Below are 19,018 nucleotides of genomic sequence, written 5' to 3'. Positions count from 1 at the left end.
CCCTCCTGGAGGACAACTTCCTTCCCACTCAGTCCTGCTTCTGTAAGAAAGTCAGAAGTCGGGTGCTGAGTTCTGTGGCACTCTTGCTGCACATTGCAAGGTCCCTTTGTGATTGTCCATCAGGGAGGGTGCGTGCGCGTGTGGTTCTCCCGCTGCCTCTCCATCAAAGTCATATCCCCCTGAGGGCAGAGACCATACCTTTATATTGTTCCCCTGAGCTCTCAGCAGACATCGCCTGCCCCGGGGGAAGCCATGGGAGCCCCAGGACCCAAGGGTGATGGTGATGGTGCTAACTCATCCCGTGTCCCCTCCTCCTGGCCCAGCCTGAGTGCGCCAGTGACCAGGCTTTTCCAGGTCCTGCCCCCCATCAACTTCTGTTCAGTTCTCTGGGTCTCACCTGTGTCATCACAGGCTAGGATAACCAGTGGGCACCTGGCAAGCATTCTCTGTAAATGATGGAAAAAATCATGTACCTTTTCACAGGCTCACAAATCCCCCCAAGGCTAAAACACTTCCCCCTGATGTTTTTCTCCATTTGTCACTGGATTTATTGAAACTGGGGAAAAGGATGCATTTCTTAGTGAGCAGATGCCAAGATGAGTTCTTTGTGGGGTGTGGTTGGTAATAATTTAATTAGCCCAGCTTTTTGGGGAAAAACGTGTTATTAGTTTTTCGCTTAAAATACACCATCTCCATGGCCTCTTCTTCCCCACTTCTATCCCCTGGGTGAAGCCCCAATTTCCCGTCCACACTTGGCAGCAAGTCTCAGCCTAGCCATTGCTGTTATTGGGAAAGAAAATGCAGAAGGTGCAGCCATGGACGATGACACATGTTGACTGATTCCTATAGGTCCGGGAGACTGGGAAGGGGCAGGACCCCCCCAGCGGTCACCCGCAGTGGCCTCTGGAGAACCATGAAGAACCCCAGTCCCAGCACCAGGAGGCTTTGGGAAAGGACTGCTGAAACCCCAAGGTGGAGGTCAGGAGCATCTCGGTGGAGGGCTGGGAGGGAGAGCCTCCAGCCCCTCAGACGGAAGGGAAGAGGTCTCGCCAGGTGAGCCTGTCCCCCCGCTTCTTGTCCAGCCACCTGCCGCAGTTGAAGATGGTGGCCACGCCAGTGCTGGTGTTGGTGACTTCCACCTTGTCCACCAGCCAGCCCGAGTAGTGGCCACTGCCATCGTGTTCCACCCGCACCTTGCGCAGCTCGCCCAGCTCCAGCGTCTCCAAGAAGAAGTGGTCGGTGCTGCCCCGCTCGAAGAGATTGCGCATTTTCTGCTTCAGCTCCCGCTTGCCTGTGTCCCCGTTGGCCCCAAAGATGGTCACGAAGACATTGGCGTCCGTGCCTGCCCCTGGCTCATAGCCCGTCGTCACAATGACCTCGTACTTGACCGGCACCAGGCTCTGGACCTTGCTGGCGAAGCTCTCCGTCGTCTTGGTGACCTCGAATACCTTGAAGTACTTCCTCTTCCTCTTGAGGGGGATGAGGCAGTCACAGTTGAAGAAGTACCTAGGGGGGAGGGAGGAGGCTCAGGGGGCACCAGCCAAGGCTCTCACCCTCCCCCTGGGCCCCGGGTCCATACATGATTCCTTCCCCAAGAGTCAGGATATTGGGGCTGGAAATGTCTGCATTAAAATGAGGATGGAGTCTTGTTTGTCTTAAAAGTCACAGTGAGTGGCTTCTCTATCCTTCCAGGTGCTCCTTGATTCTCCTTTTACTCCTCTCCCCAAGTCCATGTGCAATGCACCAGCAAATCCCATTGACCCCATCTTTAAAATAGGTCCAGAATCAGCCATGTGAAAAAGTATGCAGTATCTCACTATCTGCTCTGCAGCCCCTCTGGTCCAAGTCACCAGCACCTCCTTCTCCCTGGGATAGCTCAGACTCCTAGCTGGTCTCCCTGCTTCCTGCTACCCGTGGTCCGTTCTTCACACAGCAGCCAAGTGACTCTGTAGACATATAAGCCTGAGAATGTATTCCTCTGCTCAGAACCCTCCAGGGGCTTCTTAGGTTAAGTGAAAACCACCACCTTACAAAGGTCTGCAAGACCCTATGTGATGAGACCCTCTGCCCTGTGTTTGCTTTTCTGACCCAGCACCTGGCCTTCTCTAAGCTCACTCCACACTAACCACGCTGGTCCCCTTGCTCTTTCAAAGGGACTGATGAATATTTCTACCCGGTATTGTCACCTTCAGAGACAGCTGCAGGATCCAGAGTGACAATCCCAGGCAAAGCCAGGTGGAGATGTCACTGGGGATCATGTGCTCTCAAATCCCTTGCACTGGGCTGAGTTGAACTATGAGTGTGTGGGTGTGTGTGTGTGCATGTGCTCGTGGTCTGTAGAGCGAAAGGGGTTAGAGAAAGTACTTACTGAGGAAGCTACCATAAGCAAAAGCAAATCTAGGGACAAGAGAAATGGTCTTGGACCAAAAAGTCCCCTCTCTACCCCCCCATCACAACCCCAATTTTAGCCTCTGGGCAATGGTAGTCAGCCCAATAATTAATTACAAAGGAGGAAGTCAGAGGGCACGGTGGGAAAATGCTGCACGGGGAGCAAGGGTACCTGGGGTCTGCCCCAGCCCTGCCACCTCCCACCCATGTGACCTTGGACAAGCCACGTCCCCTACCCGGACCTTGGTTTTCCCATCGGCAATGCTAGAGGTTTGAATTGAACAACTGCTATGGTCTCTTCCCACTCCCAACTGCTAATACTTTCACAGCTTCGGAAATAAGCTCTCCTGGCACTGACTGATGACGTCAGGAATGCAGCCCTGACGGGGCGTGCCCAGTGGTGCAAAATCAGACCCCTTGTAGATGAAAATCTGTTAACTGCAAAAAGAGCTTGCTTTTCTGCATGCTTCCTAAATGCCAGGGCTTTGCGTTCTTGCATCTCATTAGTTCCTACAACAACACGGAGCTGTAGGCATCATCCTCCCGTTTCACAGAAGGGGAAACTAAGTCTTGGAGAAGAGAAGTCACTGCCCAAGGTGAGCCAGAGCCGGGCCCGCAGCCAGCCTGAGCAGCCAGCCTGAGCCAGCCACTGAAAGCCACGGGCAGGAAATCCTAATTCTGCTTCAAGATCGCTCTTCCCCCAGTTATCACTTGATAAATGTGGATTGTTGTTACATACCACACTTTCTTAGAGGGGATATAACTTCATTCTTTGTTTAGACATTCTTTAAAAATGTATTTCTTTATGCAAATTCTCAGTGATATACATAATTCTATATAAATGCACAAATCATGTGATCACATTCGTGTTTTTCTAAATGCACTCTTTTTCTTCTCCTTTCTGCGTGGCTCTCTCCTTTTTCCCTCCTTCCTTTCTACTTCAACGTCCCACCTTTACCTCAGATAACCCATGTAACAGTTGCGGGTGTCTCTTGCCAAGTTTCCTTCCATTTCACCCAACCCTGCACAGACCCACATAGACACAGACATATGTGGGACGTCAGTGTTCCCTCTGCAAAATGGCATCATGTAATATGTGTTTTCCCATATCTTGCTTTTCCTGGGAATTGCTCCAAGTCATCTGGTACATATTTAATTCATTATTTTTAATGGCTGAAAAATATTCCCTGGTATAGCTATAAGGAAAAGATTTCTAATAGATCTAATTATAAGATCACCAAAATGTGGGACCCTAGGGCTTTGTGGAGTTAAGACTCTAGATGTGGAAGGACACATTCCGGGCTTTTCCCACTAGAAATGAGGATAGGGTCATCAGAAAGAGTAAAGGCAAAAGCAAAGAATAACGAATGAAAAGAATTTAAGTATAGTAGAAAAACATGTAAATCTGATCACACTTCTGTGAACAGTGTGTTTGTGAGATATTATAAAGTGTCAGAGAGAGTGGAGTCACCAAATAATCCTGGTGGCCATCTCTGATGGGTAGGGTTTAGGGAGGTGTTACTTTCTTTTATAGACTCTTTGAATTATTTGAATTTTTATAATGACTGTGTATTTTTTAGGATTTATTTATTTATTTATTTTAAAGATTTTATTTATTTGAGAGAGAGAGCATGGGGGGCGGGGAGGGGCAGAGGGAGAGGGAGAAGCAGGCTCCACGCTGAGCAGGGAGCCCGACACAAGGCTCAATCCCAGGACCACCTGGGCCGAAGGCAGATGCTTAACCAACTGAGCCACCCAGGTGCCCCAAAGATTTATTTATTTATTTGAGAGAGAGACAGAGAGAGAGAGTAGGGTGGGGGGAGGAACAGAGGGAGAGAGAATCTCAAGCAGGCCTCATGCTGTGCTTGGGGCCTGACACCGGGCTCAATCCAATGACCCTGAGATCATGACCTGAGCCAAAACCAAGAGTCTAACATTCAACCGGCTGGGCCACTCAGGCACCCCAATATAATGATTGTGTGTTATATATGGTATTGAGATAAAACAATGAAGTTATTTCTCGTTAGGGCGCCTGGGTGGCTCAGTTGGTTAAGCGACTGCCTTCGGCTCAGGTCATGATCCCGGAGTTCCAGGATCGAGTCCCGCATTGGGCTCCCTGCTCGGCAGGGAGCCTGCTTCTCCCTCTGACCCTCCCCCCTCTTGTGCTCTCTCTCTCTCTCACTCTCTCAAATAAATTAAAAAAAAAAAAAAGAAATATCTTAAAAAAAAAAAGTTATTTCTGGTTAAAAAAAAGAAAGGAAAGCCCATGTGTGTGTCCTTGCACCCAATCTTGAGGATCTTAGTGGTGAAGGAGAACAGGTTAGGAGGTACTGCCCATTGCAGGGGAGGAGGAAACGGTTGAAAGATGAAAACTGGAGATTAGTGTGTTTATAGGAGATTGAGATTAAATTCGTTTGTAATTCATGGAAGTCCAGCTATTACAGTCAACACGGTGGTTGGAAAGGAATTGTGGATGCAGATACACCATCCCTCAGGAACCGCAGGCTTGAGACCGGCACAGGCGGGCGGGCTGGGCTATGAGCTCTGAGAGCTCCCTGAGCTGGGGCCCCTGTCATCCTCACCCGCCCAGCGCAAGACTCCAGTGAACACCCAGCTCTCTTCCCAGAAGGGGAGAGTGAGCACAGGGAGGTGAGGGGTTACTGCCTGAGGCCACACGGCTCAGTATCCGGGGTCTGACTCCCTGCAACCCCCTTCCCATTGGGAGGATCCCCCACCCCGTGGACATCCCTTCCTCCCCCGCCAGCCCTGGTGACATCATGACAAAAGGCCATACTCTTGAGGGTGTAGGAATGGGGGCTTCTTTCCCCTGGAAGAGAAATCCTACAACTCGGGCCCAGGACTGTGGGGTAGGAAGTTCATGGGCTGAGCTTGTTTTTCCCCTCCCTTCAGAGACTGGAAGGTGCTGGGTGGTGCTGAGATTTGGGGCTCACTTTCTTTGAGCAGACATTGTCGGTTTAAAGCTAACTCAAGGGGCGCCTGGGTGGCTCAATCGTTAAGCATCTGCCTTCGGCTCGGGTCATGATCCCAGGGTCCTGGGATTGAGCCCCACATCAGGCTCCCTGCTCGGCAGGAAGCCTGCTTCTCCCTCTCCCACTCCCCCTGCTTGTGCTCTCTCTCTCTCGCTGTCTCTCTCTCTGTCAAATAAATAAATAAAATCTTAAAAAAAAAAAAATAAAGCTAACTCAAGGGGAGACATTTCATTTTATTATTGCATTGTATTATATTGTCTTTGTTTGTCTGGTTTATTACCGGGGTCTGTGGAGGTGTGGTATCAGCGACCACACTCCATGGGGTTGGGAGGCAGTACTGGGGGCAGAGGGGCTTTGCCCTGGCCCCGGCTTGCTGGGTGAGTCGGGAACTCCTCCGGGCTTTCTGTGTCCCCTTCTCCAGTCCCCATCAGTACTGCTCCAAGCAGCCACACCCAGAACTCTGGCAGGATTTATTGTACCTGCTGGTTTTTCTCTAAAAGAGCAATTGGTAACACCGCAGCCTGAAAGGGACTCAATTATGTCTCACCTCCAAATTCATATGTTGAAGACCTAACAACCCCCAGTGCGATGGCATTTGGATATTTGGGAGGTGATTAGGTTTAGATGAGGTCATGAGGGTGGGGCCCCTTGATGGGAATAGTGCCCTTAGGGCTCAGTCAGTTAAGCATCTGCCTTCGGCTCAGGTCATGATCCCAGGGTCCTGGGATCGAGCCCCGCATCGGGCTCTCTGCTCTGTGGGGGGCCTGCTTCTCCCTCTCCCTCTGCTGCTCCCCCTGCTTATTCTCTCTTTCTCTCTTAAAAAAAGAAAGAAGAGGAAGAGATACCTGAGTTCTCTCTCTCTCTTTCTTGCTCTCTCTACCATAATGACACGGCAAGCCAGGAAGAGAGGCCTCATCAGGACCCAGCCATGCTGGTACCCTGACCTCCCATATCCAGCCTCCCAAACGGTGAGAAAAAGACGTCTGCTATTTGAGCCACTCAGTCTGTGGTCTTTTGATACGGCAGCCTGAGCTGATTAAGACAGAAGTTTGGAAGTCAGAACCCTTTCCTGGCGAATTCCCCAAGGGGGAAGTTGGTCAGAGGGAGCCAATCTCAGGATGCCTGCCTGCCGAGGGAGGGGGTGGGGGGGAGTGCAGACGGACCGGCTCTGAGCAGCTTGGGCTTCTGGAGGCCAGAGCCTGCACCTAGCTGCTGCTTCTGTCCCCTGCGCTCCCCGCACACCGGGAAGGCATGGCCATGCGCAGAGCCAGCTCCGGGGTTCTGGGGTGGGGGGCAGCAAGCAGGCTGGCCCTGGGAGTTGTGCACCTCGCCTGTCACTCACTCCCCGGGCCTAGCCTCCCCGAGGCAAGCAGTGGTCCCCGCACCCCCTTCCTCCCCTCCTGGTGCCTTCACACTGTCCTTCCTGCCTTCCAGGGCCTCCCGCTTTCTGGCATCCAATGTGGTAACCAAGTGGTTTTAATTAGAAAAACTGATGGCTGTGGACTGTTGCCCAGGTAACTAAAACCCTTAATCCTCCAGAAATGCCCGAGGCTCCAGAAGACCCTGGAGGGTGGGGGTGGGGGGGAAGCAAAGCTCCTTATCCAGAGTCCTCAGAGGCAGGTGCACCGAGGGATGACTCCAGCTGGTCTGGGCCCCACTCTGCCCACCGCGACGGCAGGGCTTTCACGGGGACGGCGGAGGCAGCCGGCTTCAAAGCTGTGTTTCTTTGCCGTTGCACAGAGATGGGAGGGGAAGGGAAGGGAAGCGGCCGCTGTCTGGCCTTGTCTGGCTTACTCAGTGTTTTTCCAAGCAAGCATCCCTGCATTAAAAGGCTGGGGTATCCAAGCTCATCTGCTCTAGTCCCTGCCTCTGAGGGTGGGCCCACGGCTCAGAAAGCTCCAGAACACTACCACTGCCTCTTCCCTTCCTGTCTTGCAAGTTTCCTGAATGAGGGGGCCTCCAAGGGGACAGCTCCCTGGGGCCTGGTGGCTAGCCCATGCTCTAGCCCATCTGTCCCTTCAGAATCAGCAGCACTTCCGGGGGGGGGAGGGGCAGAGGCCCAGTACATACACGTTGCCGTACTCCATCTCCGTGATGGTGATGGTCTTGACGTGCCAGACCAGCTCTCTCTTGGGGATGAACCGGTCCTCCCTGGCGAGGTGGCCCACGCAGAGGGAGGCAATGTCCCCCAAGTAGACGCTGTCAAACTCGAATGTGTCTGTGGTTCCCCTGAAGGACACAAAGGTATGGCCCTCAAGAGCTGCCCGTGTCCACTGAAGGAGGTGCGCATTTATTGAGTGCCTACTGTATTCCAGGCACTGGTCTGAGAAGCAGGGATGGAATTGGCAACCACAGCCTGCATTCTTTGAGAGGTTCAGCCTAGTTTTGGAACAAGACAATCACAGCCATTAAAAAGCCCCGCCTGGTCCCAGCACCAGGGATCGGTAACATCATGCAGCAGATGGAGCTGGGAGGAGGGCAAGGCCCTGGGCCCTGGGTGTTGGGCTGGGGAGGCTGGTGGGATTCAGAGAGCAGAGGCTCGGGAGGAAGGGAAGAGGCCCTGAGGGGGACCTGACTGGGCACAGTCCTGGGATGGGGACTGCGGGGGAGGAGGCACAGGCGCCCCTGGGGGGAGTACTGGCTTGGCTGCAGTTGGGGTTCAGCCAGGGAAGTGGCAAGGGGAGAGGCGGGGTGCGGCCGTCTGTGCTGGTCCAGAGTGCCAGTCTAAGGAGCTCAGACTTCATCCTGACGCACAGGGAGTTCGAATGAGAGGTTTAGCGGGTCAGAGGCGGGGAAGACTTCTGTAAGCAGTTCTGGCGGATGCGGGGAGATGAAGTGGGCATGTGGGCAGTTCGGGGGGGGGCTCTGGTGTGCAGGAGGAAGGGAGATTCTCCGGCGTGCCTGCCAACCAGGAACGGTGAGAAGGGGCACCTTTACCCAAAACCCAAGGCTGATTTCCCTAGAGAGCTTCATAGAGGCTCTCTCTTCCCTTCCTCCTTCCAAGTAGAACTCAGTTCTGTGCTGCTCCCATGATGACTCTCTTGCAATCTCATGGCTGAATGCTTTCCTTTTCAATTAGACCGTGAGCTCCTGGTCTGCACGGACTTGGAGAAGGTTTGCAGTGCTACCTGGCCCTGCTGCAAAGTGGGCTCTCTTTAATTAGTTAATTATTAATTTTTGCTGTAGCTTTCCATTAACTTTTAAAACCTGAAATATATTTGATATAAGACTGTGTAAATTTAAGGTGTACAACGTGCTACTTTAATATAGTTATATATTATAGTATGACTGCCATTGTAGCGATAATTAGCACCTCTAGCACGTTACAGAATTAGCCTTTCTTTTTAGTGATTGACGTAATTAAATTCTCATCTAGTGGCCTTTCTTTGAGTGGCAATCCCCTCCTTTCCCTTTTATAAGGGAAATTCCTCCATCGAGTTTGCACAGGGTTGGCACACAGTAGGTGATCCAGAAGTGCAGTTTAGGCCCATTTGTATATTTATGGTGCCCACCAAGGGGGCTGATTTTGGGGGTCCCTCTTACCCACCCCACCCACCACCACTCCTTTGTGGGAAACCCTCTTCCTACTTCCTAAAGGCCCGCTGTCGGGAAGAATTTTCCACAAGAAACTCTTTGGATCGGTTCTTCCTGCCTTCAAGGATGAGCCAGACGTTCTCCCTGGTTTCGCCTCCGTTGCCCGTTTCTATGACGATCTCATAGGCTGCGGTGGAGAAGGTGGGAGAGGGTCAGCTGGCGTGAAGCACCCCCCACCCGTGGCTTCCAGGTCCCCCATCTGATCTTAGACCACAGCCTGGGGGCAGTTTGAAGTCTCCACAATGAGGCACTACAAGGAGGACCTGCCCCCTCTGGGGCTACTGTAAGCACCTCTTTTAGTTATAGAGCAACCGCTTTGCCTAGGGACCGTGGCCATGGCTGGGAGTGAAGCGGGAGGAAGCAGCAGGTGGGGATGAGTTTTGGGAGAGGTGCTGGGGACTGGCTGTCAAGGATGGACAGCCCCCAAGATGCAAAATGGAGATCACGAGCAGAGAGAGGGAGGAGAGAGGAAATGGACAGGGAAGCCCGGGCAGGCCTGACTCCGGGAGATCCTTGAAGTCTGTGCACAAGCAATCAGGTCTTGCCTGGTCTCAGTTCTCACTCTGGTGTCGCGCTAAGCACCACTGCCCTCTTCTCCCGCACTGCCCTCAAGCACGTCTGCATTCACTCGGCAACATTTGTTATGTGGGTGCCGAGTGTCAGGAGGCAGCTAGGTTCTGTGGGGCCCTGGAACTCCCTCTGTAGCCCCAGACACATACTGACTACCACAGCCCCCAGAAGGAATGTGCTAATCTTGCAACAAAGGGCAGAAGGAGCTCAGGGCGAGAGGAAAAATCAGCAGCTTATTACCTCTCCAACCCCATCTTCTCGTATTTTCTCCCTTGCTCCCTCCATGCACTCTGCCTCCCTGCTGTCCCTGGAGCTCTGGGGCGTGCCCTCATTCCCAGTGCTGCAGTGCTGCCCCCCTTGCTCTCTTCACGCACACCGGCTTGGCTCAGCCTTCACCTCATCCTTGCTCATGGAGGTCCGCCTCAACCCCCGCTAATTGAGATAGCAACCCCAGTGCCCCCAGCACTCCTGGCCTGCCTTCAGGTGCTCCATATTTTTCTCTTCTCTTTATCACTTGTTACCTTGTAACATGTGATGTAGTTTGCTTATTATTTTACTGTTTATTTGTGTATTGTACTCCCCCTCCCATCTGAATGTAAGCTCCATAGGGGCTGGGGGGTGTCCTTCGTTTTGCTCACTGATAGATCTCAAGTGCCCAGAACAGTGCCTAGCACACAGGCACTCAATACATATTTGATGAGCAAATGAATGAAAGATCGGGCCACAGGAAGCCTCAGGAAGGAGGCAGCATTTGAGCCTGCGCTCGAAGAAGAGCGATGATGACAGCGATGATGACCATCGGCAGAAAATGCAGGGAGGTTCTAGGCAGAGGGAGGGGCACAAGCAAAGACTGAGGGGGTGAGGAGGGCTGGGAGTTCACGTGACCCAGTTCACGCAAGCCAGCTCCTGCGCCCCAGGGACCTGGCCAGAGATGGAGCTGTCCAGAGTGTCCCCCGTGCATGTGGCTCTTGCAGCAGTAAAGGAATCATTGAGGGTTTGGGATTCTGGATGCAAAGGACAGCTCTGCTTCTGCACCTTTCTCCCAGAGATGTGATACAGACAACAGAGAGAAAGCGAGGCTGTGCCTGCAGCTCAGTGTAATGCTAGCCCTTCTGCCCTTGTGACTTCTCTCAAGGAGAGTGTCTACTGCTGAGACGGGTGGAATGAATCTGGACAAAGGGGCACGTAGCCAGTGATAGGGGTGGAGAGCCACAGAGAGCACACAACTCCTGAGGAAGGTGAGGCTCTGCGGGTCTGTACAAATCCCAGCCCAGGACACTGAGGACTTGTGATGGCTGAGCCATTGTCAGGTCCCACTGCCATTCTGCTTTCCCCACAGAGGGTGGGGTGAGTTCTGCAAACCCAACACCTGGGAGTTCCAAGGGGATCCTGGGCTTTGTTGAGGAAATGGTTTGTTGGCACCTAGGGGAGGAGGCAAGGGAGATAGGAACCTACAGGCTCATTAGTTGAACTCAAGTCAGAGATTCAAGAACCAATGTAGATGGAGTGCAAATGGACCATAATCCTTCCCTGTTGGTCCCGAGGGTAAGATAGCAAAGTAAGGTGTGTCAGCAAGGACATTTAGAGAAAGTTTCAATGAACATAGTTCACCCTTTTTTCCTGGTATTTCATCCATGGCTTGATAAAAATGTGGAGGGCGTGACTCTCAACTTTGTGTATATGTTGCTGGGGGGAAATGGACGGAGGAGCATCAGGGATCTGAAGGAATGGGGCAGGTGGGAATGGTGAGCCCAGGCTAGTGGCCAGCATACCCACAGGGCAAGCCTGGCTGGGGAAAGGAGCTCAGCAGCCACAGAATGAGTCACCAGCACAAAGGGGCCACCAGCAAAGCCACCATGGGCTCTGGGGGCACGAGTGGGTTTCAAGTGGCAAGACAGGAGAGGGGAGAGCAACCACCCTTGAAATCTTGCTCTTGGGCATGGCATCTGCAGGGGAAGATGAGCAAGAAATTCAGGATATCCCATCATGTGAGCAGTTGCTGAATAAACAGGTGTTTGTCCTGAGGCAGGAACTGCAGGGGCACATGATGCTGGGGAGTGCCAGGAGGACACCGGGCTCCTGGAACTTGTTGTTCCAGATCACCTTTCCCACCTCACATTGTCAGGGAGGACTCCTGCTTTGTGGTTCAGATGGCCAGTCAGAATCTTCCCTTGGGAGACACTGTCTTCCCTTCCGCTGAGAATGTTAAGTAGAAAGCTATGGGGTTGGGCCTACCAGCGACCATCTACCCACAATGTAGAGAAAGAAGCAGAGCTGAGAGAAATGGGAGACAGAGATGTACTGAAATGACTGGAGCCTCTGGAGACAACCAAGTCAAAGCCAGCTCCACGTGAGACTTCCAAGTTCTGGGAACCAACACATTCCCTCTTTGCTGGAGCCAGCTTAGATTTGGGGTTCAGACACAAACGACCAAGAATCCTGACCGCTCCTGAAATTTTCTGTTTGACTCCACTGGGACTTCCAAAGAATGGGAGCTTTGAGAACTTGAGTATGAAGATGGATTTTCTAACAGAGCTGCCTGGTGAAGCAGTAAGTCCTCCCATCCCTGGGGAGTTGGTCATCAAACGGGACTATATCTGGCCTAGAAATGTTGTAGATAAGGCTGACTGAGCAGCCCTAAAACGCGTCAAGGGAGAACAGGAAGGAGAAGGGCTGTAAAGAAGGGGGCACTGGTCCTGCTGGAGGATGTCCCAGTGAGAAAGAGCCTCCCAGGGGTGTGTGCTTGCGCGTGTGTGCGTGTGCATACGTGTATGTGTGTGCATGCATGTGCACACATGAGCATGTGATCCTACTGCTCAGCCCTTACTCTGGATTAATTGCAACAGAATCTGGGAGTAGGACCCAGATGTCATTGTTATTGAAATGTTGCCGAAGGCTTTCAGCTTTGCTGCACACTGGAATCATCTGCAGAGGCAGGTGCTTGCAGAGGGCTGGGAGCAGCTTCTGGAACTGCTAGCAAGAGTTAGAGGTGAAGGCAGAGAACAGGGGTTAAGCCAGGTGGGGCAACTGACCCATCTGGAGACCAGCCAAGCCCAATAAAGACGAGAGAGCCTGCAGCAGGGCAGTGAGTCCTGGTCTAGGAATCAGGTCACCTGGGTCCTACCAGCTGTGAATGGGCCTTAGATGTGTCATTTCACCTTTCTGGGTTTTTGTTTTCCTTACCCATGGTACAGAGGTGTGAATTTGCACCCTATCTAGCTCATGGGGTGGGAGTAGAGCTGTGAAGACCTAACGAGAACAGAGGTGTAGAGTGCTTTCCACAGATGAAGCTCTCTTCGAGTACTGAGAGGGTGTTTGTTCTCACAAGCTGAGTACCCAGAAGCACCCCGGGGTCACAGACACTGAGAGTAAATGCCACTAGGGCAGGGTCTTGGTTTCATCCATTGGTGTCTCAGAAGACCTGTCCCAGACCTTCGAATCTGCTAAATCCCTGGCACTTGGCAGGTGCTCAGTAAATCTTTACCAAATGGTTAAATAAAGGTAGCTAAGGATTGGGATGTTTGGCTCCAGCTACGTCCAAGGCTCTCCCCAGGGTGACCCTCCATCTGAGGACACAGGTATGGTCATCTGTCTCCCCATGGACACCTAGAGGGCACCACTCTGCCCTCCGAGGCCTCTAAGGAAAGACAGATCACCCAGGACGGCTCCTGGGCTCCATGCCCCTGCTGTCCAATCTCCAGTCTGTAACATCCTTCCGGAACTAATGCAAGTGCCGCCTCCCCTCAGCAATCTCCCTGCCAACCCAACCCCCGCAGGTCTTAGCAGCTGTTTGGCAGGAAATCTGTGAAGAAGGCTCAGTGATTATGCTCTGAGCCTCACAAATCTCTCCTCCCCTGAACGCCAATAGCCTGAGGAGCCTCTATTGCTTCCCTTGGCAGTATGTAAGGGGCTTAAGTGTTCCTATTGCATAAGGGGCTTAACGCTTCTCCCTCTAACAAGACATGAGGCTCTGAGAAAAAGGACCCTTTCTTCTTCCGTTTGCTGAGCACTAACTGCACACTTACCAAGCCCCAAAGCCTACAGAGCTGCAGAAGGCTACAAACATGAGTGACTCTGTCCCTGACCTCTGGGAGCTTCTAGTTGTACGGGAGACTAACCATGTGCAATGGCTGATACAAATGAACTGGAGCTCACAAAGCAGTGTGCACTATCCACAGCATCTATAAGGAAGCTGGGCACCCGGTAATTCCTCAGTAAGTGTGGAGTCCACCCTCTGAATTAGGGAGGAATCCTTGCACGGCAAGCCTGACAAGGGGGTGCTTGGCCCCTCCTTTGGATGCTCCCTGGGACATAGTGCTCACTATCTCTAGGAGCAGTTAATTTCACAGTTGGGTAGTTTGGATGGTATGGCCAGCATGAGTGGGTGGCTTTCTACCAGAGAGCCATGCTTTCCTTCCTTGGTACACAGTTTTTCCCTGGGAGGGGCTGTCCAGCAAGGGACTACATTTCCCAGGTGCCCTTGCATCTAGGTGGAGCCAAGGGATCAGTTCTCACCAATAGAAAGTGAGTCAATTTGTTAAGAAGGTAGGGAGCATGCCTTCTCCATGCTCTTTTCCCTTTTGCGAGAACTATGGGAGCCATATTTTGAAAATGGCAGAGACATAGATCAAAAGAGCCTGGGGCCCTGAAACACAGTGTGGAAGGTCTCCTGCCAGTAACCACACTGGATGGTTTATTACATGAGTGAGAAATACATTTTGGTTTGTTAAGCCATTGAAATTTGGGGGTTCACCTCTTACTGCAGTTAACATTCCCTTAACAACTGAGGTTAAAAATCCTTTCTTTACACCGGCCTCTGCCTTTGATAAGACTTCTTCGAATCTGCTAAACCCAGACACTGTATTAAAGAAACAACTCCCTAGTCCTGGGATGGCCATCCACTTTACAGATCCATTACTTTTTCCCTTTAACTATCCCCTGAGGATCAAAGAAAGTGGCTGCTGGAGATGCTGATTCCACTACACATTCTGTTTCCAGAAGTCTTGATTTGTCAGCTCTTGCCACAGGCACCAGTTGTATGGAGCCCGTGATATAAAAATAAACCAGAGACAGAGCTGCCCACCAAAGTGCCCAGCCCAGCCCTCAGGGCAGGGTGAACTTGTCCCCTGTGGTTTTCCTGCTGCCTAATTAGTCCCTGTGACTGGGGCCAAGATCGAGGACCCATGTCTTGGCTGTTCCAAGTTCACCAAGTAATATTTAGGGTGTTTATTTATGTACCTTCCCAAAATTCTTTCTTTCAGTGGACATCTGATTCCCCTCCAGCTATAACAGTCTCTACTTCAGACTTACCAATGCCGTTCCCCACCCCCTCTGAGCCTCCTCTCATTTAAGTCTGAAGACTCAGCCCACGAGTCACACCTGCCCCCCACGTACTGGTCTCCTCCAGCTCCTCACGGATCTCGTTGTTGGCACAGGCAAAGTCACGGAGCGTCTGCCTGTCTCCCTCCCCCCTGGAGAGCCAGCAGTCACACTGGAAGTGGAAGGTCTCATCACGCGAGTTGTCCTTCACGTTGATGTAGCTCAGGTGCCAGCCAGGAAAGATCCCTGTGAGAAAGACACAGTGGGGACCGGGAGCTGAATGTGCTGCCCCCCTTTCAGCTTTCTGCTGCCCCCAGCCCACTGGCTGCGCAGCCCCACACGAATTCTCTGTCCTCTGTGGGCCTGGTTTTCCTTGTTGATGAAATGAGGAGGTGGGCTAGATGGTCTCTGAGGGCTTCTCTAGTCCTGGGCATGTAATTCTCTTTGCAAAATCCTTAGTTTGGGGTTCATGAGCTCTTAGAGGATCTGTGTATGGGAATGAAGCAGTCTAAGGGCCCGGAGAAATTGTGCTGTAATTATACATCTCACCAGGGAGAGGGCTCATAGCTTCCATCAGATTCACAATGGGGGCCACTGACTTTTTGGGAGTTCACACAGCTGAAGGATGAATCCTATTACTTCCTGACACTAGGATGCACCTGACTCATGCCCGTTATCCTTCCAGAATCAGTTCAATCACCTCCTCCGGGAAGCTTTCCCTAGCGTCCCCTGATTGCCCTGTAGACCTGTATCTGGCATCCCTGCAACTGCCTTGACCACACCTTGACCAACCGTGTCATCATTGTTTACATGTGTCTCCTTCCCTGACCATGAGCTTTTGGGGGCAGGGACCTGGTCTTATTTGTTTTTGTTTCCCTAATGCCTGGCATATTGACTGTCATGTGGTATCTGCTCCATGAATGGTGGATGTACATGTTACAACTTTGAGGACCTTGGCTCTTTGGCAGTCATAGAAGGGATTCGAAGCTGCCATTTCTTCAGGGTATACGTTAAACTTGAAAGGTCTTGGCCTAATATTGAACATACAGCTATTTCTGTTGTAACTGGCAGGGCTTCCCTCAGAAGTGCTCCCCCCAAATCACAGCTATCAAGTATAAATCTCTGTGCATTTGCTGGGGCAGCTGCGTATTATTTGTACCACACACTGATTCAGTTACTCTCCACCCTTCAAAGTCCCTGAGAACTCTGAATGCCAAAGCACCCATCCGGTTGTGTGACAGGTTATGGTGATGGTGCAGGCTGCTCATAAACTGTCCACAAGGCAACCTCGCAAAGAAGGCATGTATATGCCCAACTCTCATGTCTTGCCCTCCCATGTCACTTGGGTGTGTGGGGGCGGTCCCATGTCTCCACCAAAAAGCCATTCTCTAGGATTGGACACTGCCCTCAGCAATACCTGTAGATCCTACTGCTGGTCTCAAGGGTCTTAGAAGCACAAAGACACACAAAGATGGACACACACTTCTAGTCCGTCGGACTTCTGGGGGTGTGGGGGGTAGATGTGGAGGCTCCCGGGCAGGGAATACATACTGGCAGTTCTAGGATAGCTTAATTCTGGGTTTAAAAAGCACTTAATATAGCTTTTAATTTATTTTTATTTTTTATTTTTTAAAGATTTTATTTATTTGACAGAGACACAGTGAGAGAGGGAACACAAGCAGCGCGAGTGGGAGAGGGAGAAGCAGGTTTCCCGCTGAGCAGGAAGCCTGGTGCGGGGCTCAATGTGGGGCTTGATCCCAGGACCCTGGGATCATGACCTGAGCCGAAGGCAGATGCTTAACAACTGAGCCACCCAGGTGCCCCACTTCATATACTTTTTTAAACACAGATCTTTACTGAAGTAGAAACCCATGAGTGCTAAAACAATTATGTTAAAATTTAAAACACTTCTGTTGAGTTAAACAGTGGTGAGTAATTTTATCAACAAACTTAAAAAAATCTCAATAATATTTTTACTTTTCCACACTGGGGCCAGTTCTGTAAGATTATAAATTGGCTACTTTCTGAGATGGTCCCTGATAATATCATGAAATTGATTCAACTGCTTAATAATCCCTGGTGTGTTCAGTCTGGAAATGATGCACAGGAGACCTATCGGAGCAGTCCTTACAGGCTTCCAGAGTGGAGCAGAGAAAGGGAGAGGCAAGTAAAAAGGAAGGCAGAGAAAGAGAAGCCAAAATGTTGGGCCTCTTGGAAGGTGTGTGTGTGTGTGTGTGCGCATGTGCACGTGTGTGAGAGAGAGAGATGGTTTCTGCTATCCAGACCTTACCCAAATCAACTATAATAGAATCTCTGAAGTGGGAGCTAGGCATCAATGGTCTTACAGCTGCCCAGTGATTTCAATGAATAGCAAGGCTGAGAACTAGGACCTGCATTGTAATCACCTGGGCCCCCCTTCCTGGAGATTCTGATTGAGTCAGCTCGTAGCGAGGTCCAAGAATTTCCATTTCTAACTAGTTCCTAGGTCATGCTGATGCTGTTGGTCCCAGAGCCACACCTTGAAAATCACTGGCTTAATGATCTCTCCTGACTCCAGGACGATGGTCTTGCTATGACATCATGATAAAATGATCAATGGGAATCAATGGGAATTATAAATGTGTAAGAGTGTGTGTATGCATGAGTGTTAGTGGAGAGGGATGATATTAATTGGAGAGGTGGGTCATCATGAGATCATTTCTGTTGCCGAACACACTATTCACCCTGCTTCTCACCCCAAGTAGATTTCACTCCTGAATTACTCCCTGAACTCCAGGCAGGGTGGTGACAGTGAGCTGAGGGGCAGTGTGGATTCGGGGTGGCTTTAACTTTATCCACAGACAATTCAGTTCTATAATGTAGGGGTGAAGACAACCAGAGAGAAAGAATGTGCCTAGCCCGAGTTGTCCTGATGCTTGGTTGCTTCTCTTCCCACCTTTCCCCCTTTCCCCTGTCCTCAGAAAGCATGGCATTGTCTCACCAATCCCCAATTCTCTTTAAGTAGAAGTTCTGAAAAACAAACAAACAAAAACCCTCCTTCCATGGTAAATAGCAGGCTAACCCCAACTCCTTTAAGATGAAAGAAACTTGTCCTCAGCTCTTTTCTCATTGCTTATTTAGTTGCCTTGTTTGGGAAATGTTCAATGTGATTGACAGGGATCCTACCACAACTAACTCTACTAAGAATCTATCAGACATGTAGCTGTAAACAGGCAGCTCTGGGCAGGCTGATGTCACATGGTTGGCTTTTACTGGTGAAGACAAAGCCACAGTTACAGCTTGGTTAACAGTGTGGCCAGCACTAGCCTGATGGTAGAGACCCTGCATAACCCTGTGGACCAACAGGGAACCATCTGAGACCTACAATTAGAGAGTCTGTTTCTTTACAAAGTCTCCTCTTTTTAAAAATTTACTTATTTGAGAGAGAGAGAAAGAGACTGCTTGTGCAAGAGAATGCATGAGCAGGAGAAGGGGCAAGAGGAAGAGGGAGAAGCAGGCTCTTTGCTCAGATGCAGGACTTGATCCCAGAACCCTGGGATCATGACTTGAGCTGAAGGCAGATGCTTAACCGACTGAGCCACCCAGGTGTCCACAAAGTCTCCTCTTTTAAAGTTATACTTTGTCTTTTTTACACAAAGATAGTAACCCCACACTGCTGGACATCATACCTTTTCACTCACAGCCAATCCATATCAGAACATATCTGCCCCATCCTCTTTCATAGTTGTATGGGTTTCCTTTCCATGCAGACACTAGAAATTATCTATGCCCACACTACCTTGTGGACAGATAGTTGTTCTCCAGATTTTTACTCCTATACTTGATGCTACAGTTATTATCCTTCCACATATATCATAGTGAACTCTTTAAATCATAGATCAAATTTTGTGGTAAAAAGATTCTTCATGGGGCACCTGGGTGACTCAGTTAAGCATCTGCCTTTGGCTCAGGTCACGATCCTAGAGTCTCAGGATCGAGCTTCACATCTGGTTCCCTGCTCAGCTGGGAGTCTGTTTCTTCCTTTCTCTCTCCCTCTGCTCCTCCCCCTGATAGTTCTCTTTCTCCTTCTCTGACTCTCTCTTAAATAAATAAAATCTTTTAATAAATAAATAAAATCTTAAAAAAAGGTTTTTCATTTCCCCAGAGTTTTCAACAGA

At 50.8% G+C, this 19,018-nt stretch overlaps 1 protein-coding gene across 2 annotated transcripts in view; it reads right to left on the bottom strand.

The window, feature by feature from the left end:
* Nucleotides 1–564: 564 nt before the first annotated feature.
* LOXHD1 (lipoxygenase homology PLAT domains 1) overlaps nt 565–19,018 on the bottom strand; it is a 149,743-nt gene continuing 131,289 nt past the window's right edge. For both annotated transcript variants that reach the window (XM_045886333.2, XM_045886334.2), the window contains 4 exons: nt 14,937–15,107; nt 8,967–9,099; nt 7,449–7,607; nt 565–1,506 (listed from right to left, as the gene is read on the bottom strand). In XM_045886333.2, the coding sequence (XP_045742289.1) occupies nt 1,026–1,506; nt 7,449–7,607; nt 8,967–9,099; nt 14,937–15,107 (944 nt within the window). In that variant the 3' untranslated portion in view covers nt 565–1,025. The remainder of the gene's footprint in view (nt 1,507–7,448; nt 7,608–8,966; nt 9,100–14,936; nt 15,108–19,018) is intronic.

The sequence above is a fragment of the Mirounga angustirostris genome, unplaced genomic scaffold (genome assembly GCF_029215605.1).
Source record: "Mirounga angustirostris isolate CCGP_5_RB_7025 unplaced genomic scaffold, mMirAng1.0.hap1 SCAF_14, whole genome shotgun sequence".
NCBI classification, from domain to species: Eukaryota; Metazoa; Chordata; class Mammalia; order Carnivora; family Phocidae; genus Mirounga; species Mirounga angustirostris.
This window is presented reverse-complemented; position numbering and strand designations above follow the sequence as displayed.